Raw genomic sequence first — 24,603 nt, 5'->3', positions numbered from 1 at the left:
CTAGTGCTCATAAAAAATTACAAAGTAGTCGAGTTGTTGACGGAGATAGCGCATAGATATAATTTTCGACCTTCAAGCTTTAATTGTGTAATTTTAGTATTAATTTAATTCTTTTATTTCAGTAACACGCAAGGTGTGAATTTATTAGTATCAGTGGTCAAACGCACTATTAAACAGTGAAAAATTAAAAATAAATCGAAAAAAAAAAATTCATTACTTGAAAATGGGTTGCTTGAAAATTCAATAACAATTATGTGAAAATACTTGATTAAAATTGTATAAAAATGAATATATTATTGTGAAAATTAAAAAAATCTACCATTGCAAAAATGCAATTATTAAACGCGAATTGAAAAATTCAATTAATCACAACACGTCACATCGGATATGACAAGAATTAAAAAAAAATAATTTACAAAATAAAAAAGCTCTTGTAAAAACATCATAAAAATCCAAAAGCTTCTGTGAGTGTGTTACGTCAGGTGTACCGCCATACGTTTACGCCATACATTCCTCATTTTCTGCAACCACCTCTTGCCTCTGTCCGCTGACTCTTCCACATTCGTTATTGTAATGTTATAATCTCCATCCTGTCCTATTTCCATCCAGCCTCACACAACTTCTACTCCCCACTATTCTTCACTAAAAAATTTAAATTTTCAATGGTACTTCTTCAATGTTTATTTTATTAAACTAATAAACTTGAAATAATAATATTACGCTTACTGAAAAAATTAATTTATATCAAATGTATTTCTGTATGGTTGTGGGTAACTTAATTTTTAATCGGTTTCAAATTTTACTTTCTTTTTGTGAAAAATCTTGTGCTCAAACTCATTTCATCCTTGGTGGTACTCAATTTAATGTAATTGTTAATTAAAAAATAGTTGTGGCTGATCAAATTTTTGACCGGTTTAGAAATTGACGGTCATTCCACATCAGAAAATGGATTGACAGTCATTGACAATCAGAGTCAGTCACTTTTCCTCTGGCTTGACCGAAACTCTGAATTGGTGGTCATTCTGGAACTCTAGGTGCAACACATGTGGTGTGGCCAGCGCTCACTTTTAGAAATGTGTTAAAACTTTAAATTATCGTTTCAGATTTTGATACTAACGTTTTTCCGTTGGCCTGTAGCGATATTTGGTAGTGGTAGGTATTATACCTATCTTAATTTAAAAAATATTTTCACGCTCCTATCTCGATTGATGTTTTTTTCTTTAATTCAGACAGGCGTGAGTATCCGGGGCCCTCTAATGCGCGGGGCCCGTAGCATTTGCTACTCTTGCTACTTGGCTAATCCGGCACTGGTTCCTAATCAATACCTGTCATACTAAAACATTCAGACTGTCCGGGGCAACCCGGTAACCTCCATCCCATATTTTTATTAATAACGATCGAATTATCAACATAATCAAATAAACGGTGTTATGAACGTAAAGTGCATGTAATGACCCATAATACAATTAATAAGTTTCGTGGTAATACTCACATTTTTTGTATAAAAACCTTCTGTGAAATCGAATGCACGCACACGAACAATCCCCGTGGTGACAAATTTCACAAATATATTTTAACCGGTCAGCGCTCATGCCATTAGACTTGAATTTTTGTCTAAGCACTACGCATACATTGCGAAGCACGTGTCGATTTCTTTACATTTTTGACTCAAGCGTTGCGTGCTTCAAGTGTCCGGAGCTGCCCACCCTTCCCCTACATGTAAATTAATCACTATCCCAATAAAGCATTTATACATCGAATCATAAACCTTCCTTACATCAATTTTCACTCCTTCCTTCATCCCTTGGCTCGAGAGCAACGACAAGATCGGACCCAAAAGCACCCGAAACAACATCTCCGGTGGGTATAGAGATGTATTGACAGCCGCTCGTCAATACCTCTCTATCCTGTAACAAATAAATACTACAAACTGATTGGCTTTAGATTTGAACTGTCCGTTTCGAAATGGACCGTAAAAATTTCTAATGGCGCCGATCAATTGGGTCCACTTGGGGGCGCCAGTCCACAACATATCCAGTCGATATAGAGATCAGTGCGTCTGACACACGGACCGACCCTACCAGAGTCTGAAAGCTTTGCAGAATTCGTAATCTCACGTGTCCTGAAAAAGAATTGTAATGAATCCCTGCCGAAGGCAGCCAGACCGAAGTAAGTATACGGGGTGGTACGATACCACCACTTTCGTTTCCCTGAGCATTCACACCATTCTTCAACCGTGCAAAACTTACGCATTTTTTGCAATTGCATATCCCCCTCTTATTCTTGCTCTTCTCTTAATTGTCTTCTCGGCCCTTCACAAATGTAGCAAAATTGATCATTTCTACCCTCTCTTTTCTTATTCGCCACAGAACAAGAATCGTGGCAGATTTGTGTGACTCTACTGGGAAACGTGAATTTGAGAATTTCAAAGAATAAAATTAAAAAAATATGATAGCATAACGGTTCAAAAGCCGCAATTACGATCAGTCAAATTGAATTTTGTGTGCATAATAGCTTCTTAAATTGAAGAATAATTTTGAGCCCACGAATTTCAAACTAAAGCTTCCCTATTATTATAACGATTTTAAAGTGGTGACTAATTACATTATTGAATAATTTTTCTAATATTAAAAACGAACTGCTTATCAAATTTCACATAATTACAGCTAATACTGTTTCTAAACGAATTTTTGACAAATCTCATGAAAAATAACTCTTTTTTAACCTATAGACTAGACAAGGGGTCAAGGGATCTATACCATTCATCAAAGGTCTGTCTCCTTATATAAAAAAGATTCTAAAAGATGCAGGAGTGAATGTGACGTACAAGATCACTAACAACGCAAAAAAATTTTTTGTTCACCAATCTCAAAGAAAAAACACCAAATATGGATAAGATAAATACTGTTTACTGCTTGGAGTGCAAAGACGGTGATAACATCTATATAGGCCAATCTAGTCAACATCTTAAAAATCGTATTTCTGGTCATAAATCTAACATTAGGAACCATGAGTTTGACAGGTGCGCTTTGGCTTTGCATGCTCTGGATCTAGGCCATCAGTTTGATTTTGATAATCCTAAAATTTTGGAGACTGAAAATAATTGGTATAAAAGGAAAATTAAAGAAATGATACACATTACAAAACATAATAACAAAACTTGTAACCGTAGAACTGATATTCAAAACCTCAGTCACCTCTATCACGACGTCATTTCACATTCGTAAACTCCCGCACTTTTCGCTAAAGATCTAGATCAATTATATCGATCTTCCAATATTTACTTCCTCGACAATGACAATACCGTAAACACCTTAGCCTGTAGGATGTCTAATTTTAAGTAAGTAATCCGACGCATCATCACATTAATATTGTATAAACAAACACCTTTCACTGTCAACCTATCGTCCTACCGTATTTTCGTATTGTTTTAAAATAGTATATTTTTAATCTATTTGACACTAATATGTAAAAGACCGTTTTCTAACCTCACAGTTGGGCACATTGTTGTGTAACTTACGACCTACATCAACAAGTAATTAATTAGTCATATCATAATTTGAATCTTAAATTAAGCAAATTTCTATTTAAAAAATCGTTTTGTTATATAGCCTGAAGATGGTAGGCTGTAGCCCTACCGAAACGTCGTATGATTAAATAAAAAACGTTTCCAAAATGACCAAGTTCGACGAATCATCATCAATTCAAAAACAGCTGGTCACAAATTCTCCACATATAGACTAGACTGTTTATCACAATAACCTTGAAGTCCAAATCCGTACAGGTTGTGATTGATAAATGCATTATTTATTAAAAACACATCAAGAACTATTGAAAACTAACTACAGGTAACTTGTAAATAATTCTACCATAAACAAAATAAATCTTGATGCGTTACGATTAAACTGAAACTGTATCTGTAGGCATTAAAAATATCAGGACTATAATGTGAGCCCTCTAAAGTTATTGAAAATTGAACTTTGTCAAGTTTACCCTGCATTTTTAGTTCCCTTCGATGTTATTATGAGATTCTATTGTCATATTCTGTTACGTACCTCGGTATTTTTGAATTTCTTCTTTCCGGATTTCTCCATCAATCGTCTGGCCAGAGACGTCACAGGATAAAGGTATCCAAACTTTTTGCACAGTATGAAATTCAAATGCAGTCACGAAGCGAATATGTGGCAATTTAGTATTTTAATCATTGTCTCCCTCCCCTCTGTACAAATCTCTCCTTCTGTACAAATTAAATCAACAGACTTGGCTTGGTAGTTGAAACACGAAATATAAATGACGGCTCAGAGTGCAAAAATAAAAATGTAATTAACTTTTGACGAAAACCAACAGTTATTGTAAATAGTTAAAAATCTAAAAGATAAAAACAATGATAATTAACATTTATATTAGTAAGTAGAGCGTTTTATTACATCGGATATTGAGGGAGATTGAGAGTCGATGGTATTATGTGCGATTTAGACTATTAAGTTAATTTTCCGTCCTCATTCCTTGTTTTGTGATAGTCGTTGAATTAAATAGGTGGTCAATTGATTACCTGATCAGGATTTTCATGTGTCATGACACTTGAATATATTTTGTGACACTTTCGGTGTTGCGTATCAACACAATCCAATTTATACAACTAACCAATTATTCAATTTTAATCCATATATTTTTATACGGCTGGAATTTCCCTGGACGGTGGTTCCCAAGCTATATCGAGCTGTCTGAAAAGGACAGCAGTCCCACATCTGGCAATACAAGACCGCGCTGAAGGAACTGCGACCCTAAACAATATACCTAATATCGAGCAATAAATGAACCGTCTAAGGGTCGTATGGAACTTCCAGCGCGGGTTTTTCACTACTTTATTACCCCTGGGTTTTTACCAATTATCAATAGTCAGTTGGCTGCCAGATGTGGACGCTGGCCTGTCCGGACAATAGGTACGCGAAAGTCCGAAAGGATCACGTATTGTTCAAGCATAGGTCATACCTGCATGCTCCCACTCTCCTCCTACATACAAAATTTCCATCCCTATAACCAAGACTTCCGATGCAATTTTTTGACCAATCCTGGATTCCCACCAATCGCAATAATCAACCAATAGGAAAAATTGACGAATCAGTAAACTCCTACACCCTCCACATTTCTTGAAACTCCTTCACATTTCTTTCTTACTTTACTTCAACACAGTCAGTTCCCGTCGAGACATCAACCACCAACAATCCTATCAAGACCTCAAGCAACGAATACCTAACCGTTTCAAATACCAATCCAATATCTGTTTTTAACGAACTATCCAGTCAACGAATTATAAACATATCTTATAAACCGCTGATATTAACTTGTAAATAAATAGTTAAGTTCTAAAACCAATACCAGAACAATTTATCTTAAATTAAATACCCTCACTCCACTAAAGTGTCGTGTGGGACACAACATTCGGCATTCACAGTCTCACACAATATTTAAATCATAACGTCTCCCTCAAACGCTATAGGCCTACTAACTCACTAATCCCTGAACCTTCTACGCTCATTATTTGTTTTGAATAGGATATATCGTCAAGTACTTATTGTGCTATTGAGAGAAACTTTGCTCTTTCCTCCTTCAGTGTGAAGTTACAAGAAACCGAGCTTTAGGTTTATGGCTTATCCTTATCGTCACTAAGCCGAGTTCGGTAAAATTGTATCCAGTCTTGGAAGACTTCAACGGCGAGCCGCAGACTTTAGATAAATCCGACTGGGAAGTAAAAGTCTGCTGATGTCGAAGTGATCGATTAAATTCGTCGCATGAGGGAAGTTATGAGGAATCGAAAAATCCATCAAATTCCGTGATCAAAACTCTCACCCCAATTGATGAATGGTAAACAATGGATTTCCTCCTGTAATGACGAAAGGCCCGCCGAAAGATTTTGGTAAACATAACTCAACGCTCCGTAATTTTACTACCGAGAGCTGCACGCACCAAAAATACTCCGCTCTGTGAGTAGTATTTTTTTAACCGGAGAATCGCTTCAAGGCTTTCAACTTCACAAAAACGTAAAAACAGTGGCGATAGCTGGAATTCTTCAGAATATATCGTTGTGTATTTGTGTATTTTACGTGTGAACATGCACACGGCCTTTATGACGGAAATGAAAAAGTTTGACAGCTATGGCGAAGTCCAAACCCCGGGGCTGTGCTTTTATAAACACATTTCCGGGTAAAAATTCTCGCCAAGGAAATCTCTTTCTCGCTTCTTGACAGGCGGGTGAAAATATCCGAAAAACATTGAGGCTGGGCTCGAACTCTAGGATATCTCGTCATTTCTAAGATTTTTCAGATCATTGACGATTCCCGTTACCAAACAAAATCTAATTTTACAAAAACATTATTCTTCCATTTGAGATTTTTTTCCATATCGCTGAGAGAAAACAATCTAAGAAATTATTATTTTTCACCTCAGTACGAAGACACGGTCGGTGGAACAGTGTTCTATACTATATTTTTCGTAAGATTTATCGTGTGAATCCTTATAATTACAGGTTGTGAAAAAGTATAAAGCAAACTGCGAGTAAAGGCCAAATGTTAGGATAATTATTCGTAATGGTAAAAATAAGAATGTCCTTGCCCTGCAATTTATCTCCGCAAACTCTATGTAATTTTATCATCGGCATCAGGAAGGTACTTTCCAGTTGGCACGTAATCGCGTAAAGTAATTCCGAACACGGACTGTATCCTATAGACGGTATGGTGGAATTCGGCAACCCTGATAAAAAAATACAGCTGCTTTGGTACATGCAGCACGTATGAGATTGACTACACTACGAACGGTCTTCAACGTAAATCACACTATATCGGTTTTTTTAATGAACGTGATCATGAAATTTTTTCGGCACTTTATATACCAAGTAGATATAGTCACGCAGAGAATTATTCCAATTCAGCCTATTCAAACAAAAACTAGACACAAATGTCCAAGCAAACGGTTGTTTAAAACAAAAACAATTTGAACAATGCAATCAATCAAACGAAGATTTTGCAACCTATAATTTTGATAATTACCATGAATACTGCCCTAACAATCAACGCAATCATACGAACTATGAAGCATCTATCTATACCGCAATCTCCAAATGCTAGAATGATATTTCACTTTGGCAAGTTGAACCTTTTGTACTACGAAGAAGACTTGAGCATAATACTCAATGAAAAATCCCCATTCGACCTCACAGGTCTTAGAATTGATGCATGTTTGTAAATGTATCATAGTAGGTGCAATAGAATCACGTTAGAAAAGGAATGTAAATAATTAAGTATTTGCAAAAAAACCAACGATAAAAATCAAAATGCGATCAAGCAGTACCTTTTCAATCAACGAGCTAGAATTCAAATCCCTAGTGACGAAGTAGATAAATTGATAAATTACAGCACAATCTTGCGTATAAATTAAAAGCTACAATCAGGCATACTTCTGAAATACAATAGACATACAACTCCGTGGTCCTATTTATCAAGTTAGTAAAATATAACGCATAAAGCTTAGTTAGTGTACCTTATTCATAAGGCATAACTCAAAGTAAAACACGTGAGAAAAACAACCACCCCCTCATACAACAATCGAAAATACAACAAAGGAGAAATACGTTTGGCAAACTTTGCCGAAAGGTATTTGCCAACTAGACTGATATGACGTCTTGCATAAAGGAAGAACTGCCCAGATCAAGAACAGCAATAAAACATTTAACAAAGTATATACAATGACTGCCTCAAATATAACCTTTGCCTTTTCGAAGAACGGATGACAGCACCTATGCGGATATGATTTGATGCGAACCGAACATTCAAAATTACTCATCGTTGAGGAACCAACCAGGAAAGCGTTTTCTCGTAAAAAACCAATAACGACCAGTAATCTGGACATATACACCCACATAAATTCAAAGTTTGTGTACGAGGAAAGGCACATGAGTCTTACGGAACATATTGACCACCGCAGCTTTGATACCCGATGATTTTGTACATCAACTATCGAGAAGACCAAGCTATACGGTAACGATAGCCGCAAAAGTTGTCCACATGATTAAATGTATACCAATCACCGTGAAATTAAGAAAGATCGAGAATAAATTGTTATCCGGAATGACCAGTACTCAGAGGAAATGCCAGCATGTTTGTATAACCGAAAAGCTGCATGCTGCTAAAAACCTAGCGCAAATATTATGTAACTCTTTCATCCCATTAATGTTTAACCTCGATAAAGATGATACAAGCTACTACCAGAAATAACCAAGTTTATTCTTGACACAATCATCCACGGATACGCACTGAAAAACGCCTACGAGGGCTACAGGTGCAGCTTTCACATGCTCGGTGCTATGCGGGATTCCTTCACGAACCTGCTTCCACACCTAGCCAAATAAACGCAAAAGGACATAACGAAACTCAGAGAACTAACTGTGAAGTAAGAAGAACCACGACAGCAACTCAAGCCTTTGAATATATCCTCCAAATACAACAAACCCGAAATAATGTCCTAGAATACACATTGACATATCAATTGAACATGAGTATACAGTGCCAGTGTCAATTAATCGAGTAACACTCTTGTCTCGATTAAGAATAATGAAGAATTTAATTATCATGTATTTTTTACATTTTTATAAATTTTCAAATTGAAGATTATTATTATTTATTTTTATGAATAACTGAAAGAAGAAAGGAGCTCGAATTTATTCTGATTGAATTAAATGAAGAAAAACAATATAGCAAAAAGTTATGGGTAATTGTATCACCTACAAAAAAGCTTCGCACAAAATTTTTGTTAGCCTCACGGTTACTAAGATAAATTAAAAAAATAATTTGAACCCTTAATTTCAAAATGGCGACCGTTCTACCAATAATTAACGTCCCGAAAACTGAGTTTCACACTCATGGCCGACCCTACCACGAAATGAAAAAAAAAATAGGATTCTACCCAAAATTCTCACGATGCCTTTTTTGAAGCACCATTTGACCATACGAGAAGGAACATAATATTGTTATATTAACCTTATAATTGACTAACACCATTATGTATCCAAAAATTAGATAATAATTATAAATAACGCTACTTGCGAACACGAAGTCTAGAGCCGCATTATAGGCAACTTACATTACACCGCATAGTCTTGGAGATAAACATGACTATGATACTGTTACACCCCTGCCGGTAACCACGGCAGCGCCCTCTCTGCGCCCTACCCTTACCAATGTGCAGTTACCATAAGAGAGCCTTACGCTCTCTTACCATAGGTCTTAGCCAGTACCAACATACACAGTTGCCATCATGACATGCTATACTCCTATATCGATGCGTCGCATACACTAGATTAACCGTTATTTTATCAGCCACGCTCAAACATAGTACATACATATAATTTTACATTTGGCCATTACAGGTATATTTCGACATCAAGGTGCATATAAAGACCCGTTGTACACGTGTTGGGCATTGACTGCCCAAGTTTCACTCTGATCGCTTGAGCGGTATAAGAGTTTTGCATCCCCGCGTTTTCGAGGTGTACAACGGGTCTTTATATGCACCTTAACTTTCACGTAAGACCCCTAATTTACGATTTCAACTGCAACAGCTCAAGCGACAAACACCTGCAATAGAGTTCAAACTCATCACTCAATGAAGATAATCAAGTAAACTAAACTCTGTATGGAAACATGTGAAGAGAAATCATGCATCGCTCACAGACAGATAAGCCTTCATTCTCAGAACTAGGAATAGCGTACTCACGTTAACGACGATGCGACTAATTAGCACCTTCACCGCTTGCTTCTCTAAACCAACCACCTCGTGCTAATCCCCCACCGAGATCTCATACATTAATCAGAAACCTCACCCCCAAATGAATAAACACCCTCATTCAATCATCCTAGACCTACGAAAAAACGCAACTCTTTTGAGCTATTCCTACTTTTTTCACCCTTTCTCAACCCCGATTCACATTAGTGAACAGAAGTAATTGAGCAGTCTAACGATATTGTTATTCAAAGAATATATTTAGACTCAGAGAGAATTCATCGAACCGTTAAACAGATCAGAACTTTTTCCGAAATCGCAGCATCAAGTTATAAAATAACTAATTCAGAACCTTGTAACGGTGGGGCTTCAATTCTTTTGTATAAAAAACTGTGCAGGTAAGCACATTTTTTTTTAAATCAAATTTTAATTCCGGCATATATTCTACCGTTGACTGAGGATATCCTCAGTCAACGCCTGAGGATCGGCAGCGGCGACACCACTCTTGACCGGTCCGATTCCATATAAATAGGGATGCCTCGCAAGCACTCGTCACCCAGTTGGAAGCATAGCGCTCCACTGCGTCATAGTCGAGTCGAGACTCGAGATTAGGTGGTAGATTGGAGTGTAGCACTCCGCTACAAGTCGAGTCTAAATAGAAGAGATTTCCATTGCATAGTGCAACGTTAAATCGAATATTAGATTAACCATATAACTTATGCGTAGCGCATATTTAAAATAATCCGCAGGAGCAGTACCGAAAAATACTCGCATAAACCTTTAGTTATCTTTTGTTTTTAATATTATTATGTTTTATTAACTCTGATTTCTTTATTTTATTTTTGTACAAATTGGAATTTTTGAGATACATTGCTATTATAACATTCGTTCCGGTCGTTTTATTGCTCATGACCAAAGAGTATAGGATAGAGTAGAAGGTACCCGTATCGCCCTATTACAGCGCCCCTAGCAGCTCTGAGGAAAAGTATAACGTGTATGTGTAGCGTCAGTGAACATGCGATGTAGTATTGTTTGTTGGTGTGTTGACGCGGTCGCCATGTTCTTTGAGTAAGAATCAGTGGTAAGAATACATGGTAAGAATTGAGTAACAAACAAACTTTTTCCAAAGATGCCAAATTCTTGTGACATCAAATTATGTGACAATAACAAATATGTAAAAAATCAAAGCATAAATAACGGGAAACAAATGACGTTTTTCTCGTTACCAAATAAACAGCAACTGTAAGTAAATATGAATATATAACCTCACTTTCGCGGGAATGTTGTGGCTCACGTATCTTCATATATTGTGAAAATAAATGTAATGATTTTCGTGTATGGTTGTTTTAATAGAAACTAATAAAAAATACAAGAGGTTTTTGAGTTGATATAATATTTTATGTAAACATTCTTTATGATACAGTATTATGTACGGATATATATTTTTATTAAGATTTGAAATTACTGTTCACGTTTTTTAAATATAACTACTTTTTTGATGTTATATATTGAAGATTACCTATTTAAATATATAATTTCGATACAATGTGTTTGATTTGTTGCCATTTATTTCATTAATTTTGTCTTATACTAAATTCACATCACATTCATAGAAGAAATGTGTATGTGCGATGCTGACGTTATGTTCTGTATCCATGCAAACGTATTTATAGGCTTCCAGATATGGAGAAAAATATGAGGTCGTTCTGTAATAACAGCGTTGACTGAAGAATTCATTGCAAAAAATTTATTATCAGAAGTTTTAAGAATTCTTCACTGTATTCCCTGGTTTAAAGGGAGCGCCAAAATCGTAGTGGGGGTACTTTACTTTTCCTCAAAGCCACCAGAGCGTGCTGAAAATCGAGATACGCTTTTATACATTGGCTCTTATGGGACCTTCCACTCTATCCTGTACTCTTTGACGTGGGGTAGGGATGAAAATGTATTATTATTAGGTTGGTGCTGCATTGCGCACGCGTTGATTATCCATCCCTCGATCACAACGCCGACCTGGCGGCCACAAAGTGAGTAAATAAGCACCCGTAAAATGAGCCCCACTACCTTCGTTGCAAGACCTGTATGTAAGACCGTGCTCATGACTATTCCCTAACATTAGTACCAACTAACCAAAACTTTAAATGTAAGAACTCTGTAAAAAAAAGTCATTCAAGGAAACTGCCTAACCATCTGAATGCCCCTAGATGAGGTATAACAACAATTATCATTAATCAAGAGTCCAGAAACCGTATTACAGAATCCTCACATTACGGGAGACTATGATATTATCATTTTATTATTACAATTTACCAATACCAATACATCCAAATACTATACAATACCTATAGTTGCAAACATGGACCTTACAGCCACATTATAGGCAACCTACGCTACACCCTACAGCTTGAGAAATAGATAAAACAATAACACAAAAGATATGTAATCAATACAATATAAAATTAATAACATTACAAAAATAAACTAGGCTAGGGGAATTTTCGTGGAGTGCCGCTCGACGTCACAGTGGGTTCACATAGGTGTGATGGCTCGTTGCACGGTTAGGCGATAATCAATCAAAATGCATGAAATCACCACATTTTAGACATTTTGATTGGTCACCGCTCAATCGCGCACCGCCCCGCCCCGTCTATGTGGACCCAGCTTTATGTGTCATGGCGTTTTCGCGCCAAACGATTATTATTCCTCCGTGAAACGATTGTGGCATGTTGCCTGTGTGTTGTGCTCTTATAATAGTACCCAAATATTGATGGCCAACTAGCGAATAATTATCCCGTTTCAAAGCGCCGGCGAAAGCTTGTTAGCGATGAAAAATTTGACGCATTACTTCGTAAGTCCGCCAAAAACGCGGCAAGAAGCTACCGCTCCCCCGGCGACTAATCAAAATTCCGCGACACCCTCTAACACTGACGAAGACAAGAACTACGTTGCATCTGTTGACTGTATAAAAGATGATGGTGAGCTCGATAGCGGGAAGAAAACACCAGTGAAAAGACGCCTGAGGGTAAAGTTGAAAATATCTGTAAACGACTCGAGGACGACGCGGTGTGATATAATCAACAGCAGGGATGACACCGTCGAAAAAACCCCCAGTCCATTTGCAGTGCATAGCTCTAATCAACGTAACCAAGTCTCAGAAAATAAGAATTCTAGCCCGTCAATTGACGGCAGTACCAGGGACAAGGTGACGTCAAACGCCTTCAAGGTGCTCATGACGGGCAAGAAGCCGCTGCACCTCAATACACCGCCTACATCCTCACCACGCGATGGTGAAAATAACATCAACAGGTCAAAGGAGTACAAGAAGAAACACAAGGACAGCAAGTGCAAACTCAACGTCACGGCTGATAAAAAAGGCTATTCCAAACGCAAGCACACTGAGCTTGATGAGGCCGAAGTCATCGAGAACAAGTCAAAAAAGCGTGCAAAATTATTCAGCCGCAAGGATGTTGAAAATGAAGACAAGGATAGCAATGTGACAGCGGAATGGAAAGGTAAGAATCGGAGCTCAAGGTTTATGTACGTATAAATGTTGCAGTGTCAACACCATACACCTAATAGATAACAGATTACAGTTTTGAACCCAGACTGAGATATAGACTACTAATACCTAAGATATTTTTGCCATTTAAAATTAATCGTTATGTTACATTAGTTTTGCATGTGGATTGTGTTGTTTAACTTCGACGCAATTTTGCAGCTTTCATGAGTACTTTTTTTCAGGATAATCATCTTAAAATATGTCGAATCGTAGGAGAAATCACTTCAGTTACTAGCTTTCAAGAACCCAAAGTAGATGAATCAAATGAATACTACAAAGCTGTAGTTGGTAAAATGAATTTATCAACTACTTTCAAAACCAATTGCTGTTTCGAAGATTTCGAATTTGGCTGGCAAATCCAACTCGAATCATCTAAAACATACACGTTTTGCAATAACAATCTCATCAAAGGAATTCTCTCAAGTTGTAAAACTGAATTTCATTTGATATTTTGTTATGTTAATGGAATCAACTTCAAAATTGAACACCTATTCCTGAGCTTATTTCAACTTCTTGTTATTTGAAGCTGAATGGCTAACGCTTGATGGCTAATTTTTATTCATCTTACATCAAAATTTGTTGAAGTATATCATTTACATCCTAAAATTGCTGCAAGTGTCCTGTTATTTCACTTTTTTTTTGCTGTGAATTTCATCTTGATCCAGTCAATAACACTCTGTTTATTCCGGCAATCTTGTTTTTCCCACATTTCCAAAATTCTTTTGATTTAATAAACAGTTTCTAATAAAAATAATAGCAAAGTAGATTGAATCATAATATTACTGTAACAAGAAACACTATCTGTGTTTTGGGAGCCTTTTATTCACTACTGGTTATTGTGAGATTACTCTTTAATTGTATTTTAATTGGCACGTAGATATGTTTATTGAAACAATCCATCTATTGTCTTGCATTTTTATCACGTGTTTCAATGGTACAGCCATCGTAACTCTTTTTCATTGTCAGATTTCATGGTAACTAAGTGCGCTACCGCAGAAAGCTCTGCATGTCAAAGTATTCTTCGTACGAATCATTTGTATGAGAACTATTCATAATTTATACTTTGATACTTTTTAAACTAACGACTCATCGCCATCGCAGTACATAATTATTTGTAACTGATAGTTGAAAATATATAGAATAATCGCTAGATGGTTAGACTTATTAGTAGAATAATTTCTTGAAGCCTAATTCTGATTCTGAATAAAGTTCTCTAATTTTGCAAATGATCATGAAAGGGAGACACATCTGACAACGTTTTTGCCCTATAGACTAGAGGCTCTCTTTCTCTTTGCAGTAAAGAGACTGCATCTGACACGTGAATTTTTTCCCTTTTTAGCGTATTTCATATAAGATACTTTTGTGTCTTTTGATCGATCTAGCACACGATTTCCCTTCGGTGTCTGGTGATAATATTCGTTTCAGATTATTTTATGTAAAAGCAGGAACAATTATGAGAGAATATCGACGGACTAAAACCTAATCTTCTAAACCCTTTCAATAACAATAATATTGTGATATTTTCTAATTGTAGTAACCATCCCTGTTCAGCTGCTTTGGTCCACAATACAAATATGCATTTCTTGGTATAAGTTGTACATACATGTCTTATTTCAGGTGAAGGAAGAAAGAACACAGCACAAAGTTTTCCTAACGACATGCGCAATAGTAAAAGCAGGAAAGATGTTGAAAATGAAGAGGACCTAGCAAAGAAAGGTACAAGCGCTGTAACTAAGGACCTTGTGGTCACTCCGAGTCTATCCTTATCTACGTCATCATCATCCTCAATCTCCAAAGATAAAACACCGAAAACTAAAACCAAATGGACTATGAGGGTCCAATTGCATCCTCAATCGGACAATCAAGAAACGAGAGGTAAGTTTTCTTCTCTCTGTAGATGGTGAATTTTCTTTCCAATCTGCGTACTGGTATTTACGTATTGATATTACAAGTTTGACAAACTGGAGATAATAAAAAAAGTATGACAAGTCCTGGGATCCCCGATTTACTATAAAAGTTGAGGCAAACCAAAGATTACTCTCATAATTGCGGAACTCCTAATTGCTCACCTATTTCAATCCACCTCAGCTAATTTACAAATTGCGTTTTCGCTCGTTATTCACAAAGAACAGCCCAAATTTCTTATTTTTGTTATGACAGTATTGAGGATCTTATTTCATTTCACTGATAAATATACTGAAAATAAAAAATGCTGTTTAAGAACATGACTCTGGTGAAAGACGTGTTGCTCTACGATAAAATAATCTTCCTTAACTAACGGCGAAAGGGTTTTGGAGTAAAGATTCATTACTCGTGAAAGTAAATGATCGTGACAGTTTTAAAAGAATATCTCGAAATCTGTGCATCCCACCAGAAACCTAACTAAGTTCATTAACATCTTTACACCAGCGAAATTCAACATGTAGAATTTTCCCAAAGATCAAGAGCATTACTTATAAACGTAAGAGTATTACTTATAATTCATGTATCTAAAAATTTGGACCAAGATGATGACACACAGAATGAGAGTCTCCTGTGCATAATTCATGCACAGTACGATGGCAATGATTGTTGCACTTTGATCGCTGATGACATTTTTCCGTGTATTACATTTTCTGTAATTTTGTGGATTACTATTAATCTTTACTCACATTTACGTTTTAGATGGTAGCTCCTGCGACGAAGATTATATATTTACCCCAAAGTCCAAAGTAAAGTTCAGAAAAACTAAAATACGAACAAATAGCAAGGAAGGAGAAATTCAGGAGTTGGGAAAGTCGTTGGAATCCAAAGAGCAGGATAAGCCAAATGATCCAAAAAACGCCACAAGATCAATCTCAAAATTTGATTCCGAATTATCTGGGAAACGAGAATTGAAGCACCAATTCCGCAGGAAAGATAAAGTGAAGAAAAGTAATGGAAATATTGATAAAGATGACAAACAAAGTATAGGTAAGAATCCTCTCATGGACACAAGAGAAAGTAGTAAAATTAATGTGATTGAAAATTGCGGCGAGCAGTGTATTGTAGTCGTGGACGAAATTATGACTGAAAGTAACGATTGCTCTAGCATTGTGATGAAGAAAAAACTTGCACCTTTATTTGTGAAAAAATCCAAACCAAATCCAGCAACTCTCGAAGCACGGCGGACTTTCTTGCTATCTGGTATTCCAGAAAACGTAAGAAAAGTAATATCTGAACAAAGAACTTGCTACAATGACAGTGGATCATTGACAATGCCCTTTCCCATGGTCAGTCACGTTTCGCAGTTGCCGGTTGAACCAGGTTCAAAGGAAATCATCTGTCAGACTTTGCAGAAACGTAAACAAGAACACCCGATACTCAGTTTTTCACTGGATTCGAGCCACTTCAAATCTCTGTCTAATTGGGAAGAAGCTGTGCCAAAAGTCATGGAAAAAACTGAGTTAAATGAGATCGTGCGTGTTGAAAAAATCAATTTTGAAAGCGTGTTAACAGACATTGAGTCGCGTTGTTCGGAGACAAGATCGATGTGGGCGAGTATATTATCGTCTCTAAATCACGCGCCAAAAAAATCACCAAAAAAACGTACCACGAAGCTCAGTCTCAAAAGGAAGAGCGACACTCCGCAAGAGGAAGAAAATTCACAGAACCGAAATCCAACCTGGACTTGTAAATATAAACCAATAAGTTCTGGCGAGGTTGTTGGCAACGATGAGGCAGTTACCAAATTGCGGAACTGGCTTAGCACATGGCGATTACCTTCACTCATTGCCGATCACAGCAGTGGTGACGAATTTTACTCATCAGATTGCGATAGCCATAGTTCTTGCGAAAACAGCCAAGTGGCTGTTCTTCTTGGGCCCCATGGTAGCGGAAAAACAGCTAGCGTCTATGCCATTGCTGAAGAACTTGGATACAGGTTAAAGTTCACATTATCACTTACAGTTCAAGCTTCACACTCTATTGCTCACAGATTTTTCACTCATTTTGCTACTATCTCATCTACTTTTTACACTTTTCCTCTCAAACCAATATTCTGAGAGTCTTGTATCCAATTGATCGAATCCCTGAGAAGCAGTTTCTTTATTTATTGAAGATTATTCTTTTCGAATAGAGTACTAGAGGTGAATGCATCGTCTAGGCGTACAGGTAAAAAAATCACAACCGAATTCCAAGAGGCCACCAAATCGCACCGAGTGAAGAGGGTTCAGGGATCCTTGTCTGCGCCAATGAAGAAACAGCCTCTTGATAAAAAAGTGCCACAGAACTCTCTGATTCTCATTGAAGATGTGGATCTTATCTTTGAGGAAGACGAGGGGTTTACCTCTGCGACTTTTCAGCTGGCTGCCAACACTAAAAGACCAATTGTCATGACCTGCAAAGAGACATATCCACATCTGAACAAAATGGCTCCCTATCAACAATTCATTCATTTTCAAGCAGCCAAAGGAAACAGAGTCTCAGCATTATTAGAATTAATATCATTAGCTGAGTCTGGGTATCGGCTCCCTCAACCTTGCTTGAATGTAAGTTACAGATGGCCCATGTATTGGAAAATTATTAAATATCGAAGAATTTAAGGTGTACAATGAAAGCCAATCACATTGTACCAAGCAAGCTGTGGTGTCCTTTCTTCTATCTTTTTTGGTGTTGAACATTTTTTGACAGCTATTACATTCTGTAAAATCAAAGCCACAAGTTACGCAATCTTGTAGAATTATGAATTCAGAATTGAATAGTCGATTCGAAACTCATCTTTTAAATTGTCTACCTAGCTTTCCTCCCTTCACTAACAACGATTATTTTTCATATTCTTTGCAGACCCTTCTACGAAACGGAGATTTACGACAATCGTTGCTACAACTTCAGTATATCTTGCTATCTGGACCGCCAAGTACTTCTCAACTCAATTCAAACACCATGGCAACTTTGTGGCCAGACATGCAGCCGCTGATCTATAAACCGGCGATAAAGCTTAGCAAGAAACATAAAAAAGAAAAATTAAATAAGAAGGCATTTGCTGAGAAAAACGTTAAGCTAGTCAATACACTGGCCGAAAAGTTGGATACTATTTCTTTAATATCGTCATTAACAGAGGCGGAAAATCCTGCAGCACCGCCGTGGAACCAAAAATTGAATCCCAGCCTCTCTCTTGCTGAAGACTTTAATCCGTATTCGAATTCTGCTGATCTTGGCGATGAAATCGCCGAATGGTTGCACAGATTTTCATTCAAATCTGACCAGTCATTCAGTCCGACAAATTGTGACTTCATAAATCAATTGGCTGTAAAAAGAAAGGTGAAATTGGGAGTGGACTTTGCGTTGGCGCAAGCCATTCCTTCAACTCTGGAACACAGATCTACAGCAACAGATTATTTACCCGTTATCAGAACTATCTGCAGAACTGAACAAAATCGAGCAAAAGCTAATACCAAACGGGGAAACCGATTTCACAATTACTTACACGGTCTAAACGTGACTGCTGCATCAAGTAACATACTCGCTGCAGCTAGCACTGTTTTTCAAGATAAATGTATGTGAATAAATCCTAGTTTAACTTAATCAAACTTAATCCGGGAATCAGTTATGTCATTTCCGAATCACAGTGCCTTAATAACTAGTTATGTGGATTCCAGAGATCCAATTTTAAATTGTATCATCCGATCTGATTGAACCTAATGATGATTTTAATCAAAATGCGGGCTGAATTTAAATCAGAATTTATTGGCCAGTTTATTTTATACTGCGGAAGTAACTATTCACCATCGTCAAAGCACACATATCCTGCAATCTCAGATTCCGGCATATCTCTTTTCTATCTATTATTTAGTATATAAATTCCTGATTCCAAATTTTCAAGCTCTAATCCTATGATCTTCAGCATTTTCTCAAAAGTTAACCAAAAGAGTTCTTCACTTCCAATGTTTCCATCTTCAGATAATGAACCTGCTTCTTATAGTCACTCTTATCGCCGTCGATATATTTTGTACCATTATAACATTTTTTTGTTAAAATACTAATTGAATCGGAAAGATGTTCGTGAACTTCAATGTCAGCTAAATTACCGGATTTATTGTTCAAAAATTGATAGTGTCACAGAATTTATTGCAGACATCGATTTTTCATCACAAATATTTTTACCCGGGGAACTCAGCAAACTACCGACATTACTCTCAGATGTGACTACAAAATATAACGCAATAACAAAGTATACTCATTGACTGTTATCAATCGAGCTAACTTACTTTAATATTTTCATGTTACTCAATTTCAAGAACTTCAGTCGTGAAAACATTTTTTACTTATTTAGGTATTTGTGAACAGTGTTTTGAGAATGAGTCAAGTGTTGGTAACAATTCCAATAGTTGTAATCTACTCGTTAATTGATCTAAGATTTATTTTCCCTTCAAAATATCTAAAACGCGATATAAAGTCTATCATTACAACTTTTCTATGACGGATTTACAGTTGTTGATGGCATAAGTTGTGTAGTAAACAACATCTCCGAAAACGTAATTTTAAACTGACATATTCTGTAGATAATTCGTAAATCCTAGTACCGTTTGTGAGAAAAGAGCCAAAATTAATTTACCGTTGTAAATGTAACCCTTTTGTGATAATATGTATTTGGTGATACAATGATGTATATACTGTGAATAGGATACGTTGTGTCTAATTTATGATGTAACAATAATGCGTTGAGAGGTTTGGTATCTATGAATTTTCGACGTTTGTATCAAAAGATAAAAATTATTTATTTTTACGTTTCATTAATTTATTCTCCAAAATTTGGGTGTACACAAATTAATCATAATTGCAAATTCACATTCCCACATATTAGATCTTTATTTTATGTAGTTTGCGATTAAGTTCCTCGAACTTTAATATCTTACGGATAAAGAAGTCACCGTAACGATGCGCCACCTTGGTGTCAGCGATGTGGATCATATCATGATCAATGTAGAAGTCCAGCTTTATAGTAAAAAACAAAAAACAGTTAATCAAAATTTTATCGAAACCATACACAATCGGGAGTTATTTCGCAGGATATAGATCAACCGGCAGTTTAACATTCTTGGTTTGTTTTCTTTACAGATTATATATGCAGTAGAATTTTACAGATTATTGAAAAAAATCAAAACAATTTGAATATCACACGCGAAAAATGATAAATAAACTTTTTCATACTGGAGTTTAAAAAGTAAGTATTTACTAAATAGATTATGTATAGGGACTTTCAAAATGTGTTGTGAATACCCACAAAATTTTAATAAATGCTGGTGTCGAATTCAAAGTAGAGAGGAGTGTATAAGCATACGCAGCCATTTTAAATAGTTCTCTTCGCAGAATCATGAATGAAATCACCTTTAAAACTGATGCATAGCACCAGTACACTTTGAACTTTGTTAGAATTTGGACAATATTTGGACTAATGTTTAAGAAATCTTTAAAGTGAGTAATTCCTGAATAAAGAATTCGAAATTAACTGTTTTCAAGACCGAGTATAAGGGAATAAAAAAAATGGTGACATTTTCTGTATGTGTGCAAAAAGAAAGTTTCGATCAAACTCTGCCAGTGACGAAGTTGCACTATAAACAAACAACTCAATAAAGTTCACACCATAGGAAAGATTCTAGAGCCGAAAAATTCAACTCCCTGAGAGTCATTGACATATTGTAATTACTAATTCAAGATTTCTGTGGAACAAAACTGAGCTGTTTCATGTAAAGTAGTTCGCATTAAAAAATGAATTATCCTTACCTCAGAACCAGACTGAAACTTTCCATCCAATCCCGAAGAGCCTTTAGTCCAAACAATGTTTTTCATTTTATGCTTGAAGCAAAGCAAATAAATGCCCAATGTGGCAACCTCTTTATCCAAGTCCCAAGACCCATCGGGCCTTGTACTACTGCACATAAAGGTGGCAAGTTTACTAAGAGGAAGTGTAGTATACAGCTTCAAGTAGGACCTAATTGTGGGCAACATTTTCTGCTGAGCAACTTCGTCCATGAATACTTGGGTCTGATGCTTGATAGCTTCTTTGACGTAATCCTCATTGGGAGCATCAGGTGGCGGCGGACAAGGAGACAAAAACTTGGGACATGCGTAGAGAAAGCAGGCTTCAAATTCAGCGAGATCGCCGTACTGCATCTTGTACATTTTTTCATGGTAATTCTTTTCACGCAGAGCCTGTTGTAGAACCTCATCGATGCATTGAGGGTGAAGAACTAGACAGATTGCAAGGAGGTGGTACATCTGCTCAGTCTGTTTGTTTATTTGATCATTTTGGTAGCTTCTTGATGTGAAGAGTTGCTTAGTGCGCTGAATATAAAGTAGGATGCTCGAGAAGGTCCTTATGGCATCAGCGTACCGGCGCATCATCATGTAAGCAAAGCCGACATAGTAGGCTGTAGAAATCTGGCAGGCTGGGACGTGCGAATACGCACTTTTCTTGTAAAGTTCCACATTCTCAAGAACTTTTATAGCCTGATAGTAATCTCCAAGCAAAGAGTGGAGCCGAAGGAGACCTACCAGCGAGAAATATCCAAGCATTTTATACAGGGAGTGTCTGCCAAAACTCCCAGCAACGGAATCAGGGTCTCCACCACTGGCGTAGACCTCAAGCTGACTCTTGATCTTTGATTTATCAACTAGCGAGTGTAAAACATTGAGAATACAAAGTACACTCCATATGTTATTATGCGCATTCAAGTTTTCTATCTCCTCAGGTGTCTTTTTCAACAGCCTGGCACGGTACTGAGCAAAGCACTGAAACTGGTAAACAAACTCATCGATCAGCTCCCACAGCCATTGATCGGGGAGTTCCAATGGAACAGGAGTCTCTGCGCTGAGAATATAGTTAAAAAGATCGCAGTAATTGAAGAAAGAACCAAACCGCTGCTCCAGGGTTGGACCACCCGGAATTCTGGCATAAATGTGCCGGTAGTAGAGTTCCTTGTAGAGGACCAAGAACACTGGGTCATTGTCGACGATGTGGGCAACATCCGTCTCGTCAGGCCACGACTGTTTGTCGAAGAACTGCTCAGACAGTTTTGGAAAGGAATTCTCGTAGAGGGTTTGAACCTCGAATATTACTCCTTCGTTTATGCAGTTCCGAAAATATATCAGGAATTTTCTGACCAGTTCGGGCACCTGGCGGTATGCGTCCCTGTCATACTCATCGGTGTGAGTATCCACGACTGGCCCGTAGTCGCCGTAGCTATCGTACTAGATTATGAAAATACAATAGGGTTAGACAGTGCTAATTGTTGTATATTACTTATTTTACTCACCTGATCATTGTAATCGTCGTACATCGTGTTGAATTCCCACACGACGCGTGCCAAGTTAACCTCACGTATTCCTATGAAAGCAGCTGGCCGAAAGGCAGCGTTGCCAGATGGTTTGTGTTACTTCCCCCTAGGTACTCTCTGGTTTCACCCAAAACTCCCCTAAAGGTGCGTTCCGAAATTAGTTGGCAGCACTAAAAACTCCGTAAGACAGAGGTAAAGCTAAGCGCAAACTCCGGAACACAAAAAAGATAAAAGATTGTTGACAGCACTGGGAGTTGATATCGGAACGCACCCTAACAGCAATTACTAGTGCCATCATGTAACTTTTCACGTTCCAAATTTTCACATTTCTCACCATCCATGTGTAACATCTAAGTCCGTGGTAACATCCGACCGCCCCACCATAATTTTTTCCCTTTCTATTCCATAATCTGACTAACCACGCCTAACTTCAGTACATAAAACTTGCGACAAACCTAAAAGTTACTAGATATTACCTAGTTTACACACATCTAAATACCTCTTATTAATTGATGGGATATATTTACCTCAAAGGTCACGAGATCCTTTTACAGAACCTCCGTGATACTACGGCTATTGTTTAAACCGTAAAAAGTGTTATTTGGCATTAATCAAGTCTACAAGAAAACCCTAGAGTGGAACTACCAGGACAGCAAAGACTAAACACCGTATTATAGGCAGGCATGTCTTACACAGAGTAGTTCCGTCGGTAACGATACCGTAGACACAACCAACATATACCCCTAACAATACTACGCTTGCATCTATACTTATATCTCAGAGCAATATCCAATACTTGCATACACGTGTAAATGTATACATATATACTTTTTTCTTTTATATTATCAGAATATTAAATTTTATCAATTCATATCTCAAATATCTCAAAATATCTAAACCAAAATATTCTTCTTGAATGATCAAATTGTTATCTTATTTGCGTTAATTCTAATATTATTATATTTAAATTATTACTATTGATCCACTATTCTTACAACACCTAAGTATCTGGGAAATTATTACGCCTATTCCCGTGTCAAAGAGATACCATAAGCCAAACCTAAGTTGATAAAACAATTTTGATTCCAAATAATATTACAAGCTTGTACCGCACGCGAACCTAGTTCATACCATGTCGCACCTAAGGCTAGGTGACGCAACTCAAATTCTCCGAATCAGTGCGCTGCACTGGCAACGTTGCAGAGCCTTGAGGGATATATTCAATCGTAGATGAAAAAGCCTATCAGCCGATATTACTTTACGTTTAATATTAAATGTTAAACATTATGAATAAACCCTGAAGGTGAAGCAACCCTGCAGACGTTACTATCCATACTTAAACGCAACATATCCCCAAACACCTGTTCAATCTTGCACACCTGTGCGCTCCTTTTACACAATTATTAAAATTCAATAATCAACCACCCAGCTATTGCTTATCTAATATTCAGGACATTTTTTAAATAATTCTGAGTCCTTACATGAAGCCACCAGCGAAAATATCCAAAACTCAAATTATTAAGTATTATAAAACCGAACCAAGAGAGCTTTGGTAGCCACCTAGAAGGTTCCTTGATCGGAACCAATCACGGTCCAGCTACCCCCCAAAATCTTCGCTGGTGACTCAATGCAATAAATCTGTCACCCCAAAATTGTACAGGAGCATAGGAGATCTTGCCCTATATAAACGGGTGCAGATTGGACTCGGAGAGCATTATTTTCCAGAAGTTTGTAACCGTCACCCTGTCGCTCTGTCCAAGAGCATTATTTTTCATAAGTTTGTAACCGTCACCTTGTCGCTCTGCCCGAGAGCATTATCTTGTGCATTTGTTATATTTTTAACTATAACGTGAATTAATCAACATTCAAGTGTATTCAAAATCGAAACCCTCCAATTTTAATTAGACGCACCTCAACTACCTGGTCCTTCGTTGCTCCACGAAACTGCCTGTTGTGCAGTTGCTACCGAGTTCGAGC

The 24,603-nt window shown here is 37.1% G+C and overlaps 2 protein-coding genes across 3 annotated transcripts; one reads left to right on the top strand and one right to left on the bottom strand.

The window, feature by feature from the left end:
• Positions 1 to 12,465: 12,465 nt before the first annotated feature.
• On the top strand, positions 12,466 to 19,571 carry LOC124405316 (ATPase family AAA domain-containing protein 5). 2 transcript variants are annotated; one of them, XM_046880128.1, is made up of 6 exons: positions 12,466 to 13,283; positions 14,948 to 15,046; positions 15,128 to 15,205; positions 15,995 to 17,231; positions 17,427 to 17,838; positions 18,134 to 19,571. In XM_046880128.1, exons 1-6 carry the CDS (start codon positions 12,596 to 12,598, stop codon positions 18,851 to 18,853), a joined length of 3,234 nt encoding a protein of 1,077 aa, XP_046736084.1. In that variant the 5' UTR covers positions 12,466 to 12,595; the 3' UTR covers positions 18,854 to 19,571. The 2 variants fall into 2 exon arrangements, with proteins under 2 accessions (XP_046736084.1, XP_046736083.1); XM_046880127.1 differs by having other exon boundaries at positions 14,948 to 15,205.
• A 494-nt stretch (positions 19,572 to 20,065) lies between these two features.
• LOC124405319 (eukaryotic translation initiation factor 3 subunit L) lies at positions 20,066 to 22,749 on the bottom strand. The gene is made up of 3 exons (XM_046880132.1): positions 22,606 to 22,749; positions 21,074 to 22,540; positions 20,066 to 20,284 (listed from the first exon to the last, which is right to left on the bottom strand). Exons 1-3 carry the CDS (start codon positions 22,627 to 22,629, stop codon positions 20,150 to 20,152), a joined length of 1,626 nt encoding a protein of 541 aa, XP_046736088.1. The 5' UTR covers positions 22,630 to 22,749; the 3' UTR covers positions 20,066 to 20,149.
• Between the last annotated feature and the right edge of the window lie 1,854 nt (positions 22,750 to 24,603).

The sequence above is a fragment of the Diprion similis genome, chromosome 4, assembly GCF_021155765.1.
Source record: "Diprion similis isolate iyDipSimi1 chromosome 4, iyDipSimi1.1, whole genome shotgun sequence".
Taxonomy (NCBI): Eukaryota; Metazoa; Arthropoda; class Insecta; order Hymenoptera; family Diprionidae; genus Diprion; species Diprion similis.
This window is presented reverse-complemented; position numbering and strand designations above follow the sequence as displayed.